The sequence below is a fragment of the Macrobrachium nipponense genome, chromosome 22 (genome assembly GCF_015104395.2).
Source record: "Macrobrachium nipponense isolate FS-2020 chromosome 22, ASM1510439v2, whole genome shotgun sequence".
NCBI classification, from domain to species: Eukaryota; Metazoa; Arthropoda; class Malacostraca; order Decapoda; family Palaemonidae; genus Macrobrachium; species Macrobrachium nipponense.
In genome coordinates, this window is record NC_087213.1 from 82,453,768 (window position 1) to 82,456,267 (window position 2,500).

At 31.4% G+C, this 2,500-nt stretch overlaps 1 protein-coding gene across 1 annotated transcript in view; it reads left to right on the forward strand.

Annotated features, from left to right (window-relative positions):
- The window catches only part of LOC135198332 (G-protein coupled receptor GRL101-like), a 245,905-nt gene extending 243,783 nt beyond the window's left edge, over positions 1–2,122 (forward strand). The window contains exon 9 of the mRNA XM_064225903.1: positions 2,047–2,122. Coding sequence (XP_064081973.1) covers positions 2,047–2,122 — 76 coding nt within the window. The remainder of the gene's footprint in view (positions 1–2,046) is intronic.
- Positions 2,123–2,500: the final 378 nt, after the last annotated feature.

The window sequence follows — 2,500 nt, forward strand, 5'->3', positions numbered from 1 at the left end:
TAATTTTTGAAAGCCACTCCTACCTTGACACCTGCCTGTGGGTGGATCTGCAGTCTCAAACGGTTGTGTGTATGTTCGTCAGTACTGTCTTTGTAGTATATATACTCGTGAATTCTAATACTATGTATCAATCCTTTGTCAATGGCTTGAAAATAAAGCCGAAACCGGTCAGGACCTACACCCTGTCTCTTATTTTTCACGTGTGGATATGTGCTATATATATATAGTATATATATATATATATATATATATATATATATATATATATATGTGTGTATGTATATATATATATATATATATACAGATATATATATATATATATATATATATATATATATATATCTATTATATATATATATATATATATATATATATATATATATATATATATATATTATATATATATATATACATATGTATATATACTACATACATACTATATATATATATATATATATATATATATATATATATATATATATATATATATATATATATGTCGTCTCAATTCAAAGCATACTCTCTTCTTTTTCACAAAGTCATTGTATCATATTGTCGTGAATATGTCTTTTCGTAAACTGGCGCTTCACTGCTCTTCTTATTCATTGCTAACGGGTGAAAGATACGAAACGATTCCTGTACAGACTTGGGCATTATCAATTCGGTGAAGCATGCTTAGGCATTTTAAACTAAACATACGTGTCGTATTTTATTGTTGCGTGGTCAAACTGTTACACAGTAGTCTTTTTCTTTCTTTCTTTCATTCTTTCTTTACTTTCAGCGATAATTGTTTTTGTGGGGTTGGGGAGTAATATGTATTCAATGTGTAAAATTTCGTTTTATTTCGGCAAAGTCTCTCTTTTTTATCATATTTTAATTACTTATTTTATCATCATTTTATCCTTTTTTACAGTTTCAGAAATCACTTATTAAAAACTAATTTTCTCTCATCACAAAAACATTCCCATTTTTGTATTGTCAGTTTTTAAGAACATCTGTCTTTTATGTTAACATCTCATTTCCATACTAAGGCATGATTCCCGGCTCGATGTGACCTCATTTCCCTTCCCGATTGCTTTATTTGATTTCATCCAATTTCTGTAATCAGCTTAGGAGACCATCGGAACCTTGGCACTTTCGGTTCGTTTTCAGTTCTCTCACTTCACTCACTTTCAACGGCATTGGAACTATATACTTTTTATGTCGGTATCAGCTTACTTGGATCTGTTATTTTTCCAATTTCCATTTTAAGGCAAATTTCAGCGTGTTGCTTCTCAGGTGAGATTAGTCTTCCTTATTCTGCGGTTCACTAGCTTTGGGTTGAAACTTTTCGGTGTTATTTGAGTTTTAAGCTTTTCTTGAAAGCTGATTTTAAAAACTTCGACAATATAGTATTGATAATTACCTTCTCATTTTCATTTTATATACAGAAAAGTTCTCCTCCTTTTCAGCAAGGATAGGATTATCAATGTGATGCCATCCATTCTCAAGAGTGTAGTCTCTCTCTCTCTCTCTCTCTCTCTCTCTCTCTCTCTCTCTCTCTCTCTCTCTCTGACACTCACACACACACACACACAGGTAATCAAGCCTATTTAAGTTTACCTTTGTTGTCATAACACATATTGTACTACGCGAGGGAATATGAGCAGAAAGCGACTGGAAGGTCATTATGAAATTCCTCTTGAAGATTTCAGTCCTTCCCGATGATCTCTTCAGAAAAGGCAATATCATATCTTAACGTCTAAAAATTACATAAAATTCAGATCTGAACGTTTTAGGAATATAAAGCAGATGAATCTATCCGTATCAAACATTTTTATGGATATAGATTACCCTGATCTAATATATTCATTGAAAGTGAACACCGTTGTTATCATATGCAATGTTGTATAATTTTACAAAATCAAGATTATTGTAAATAACAAGTAATGTTATAGATATTGATATGGTCTTGGATAGTAATTAACCTTTTATTGAATTAAAGTATTTTTATTGATATTGAAGTGGTTGCAGATCATAATGAATCTTTTATTGAATTTATTCCAGACAGCTTGACGGAAACCAGATAGCATACATCGGCCCTTTCGCCTTCTACGGCCTAAGTTCTTTACCAACTCTGTGAGTATCCAAACTAAAACTGACTAAATTCTGAATATTTTATTAATTAATATTTGTAATGTGGACGTTGAGTTTAGTGTCAGGCGATAAATTCTCTCTTGATTCTAAGCGGAACATTCGTGATAGTTTTAGGAAAAGTATTTGATCCTGTTTCAATGTAGTTTGCCGTTATACGATATATGTTTTTTCGTAGTCATGCTTTTCTTTTTGTTTAACTAATAAGTTCTCTGTACATTTACTGCAGCAGATACCTACAGATTTCCTCCCTCTGATCAGATCATGAAGAATGCTTTTCGTATTAGTCTTCTCATCTATTATTATGATGCCGTATGAGGCATCCCAAACACGTTCATCATTTAACGGTTGATGACAAAATTAAATC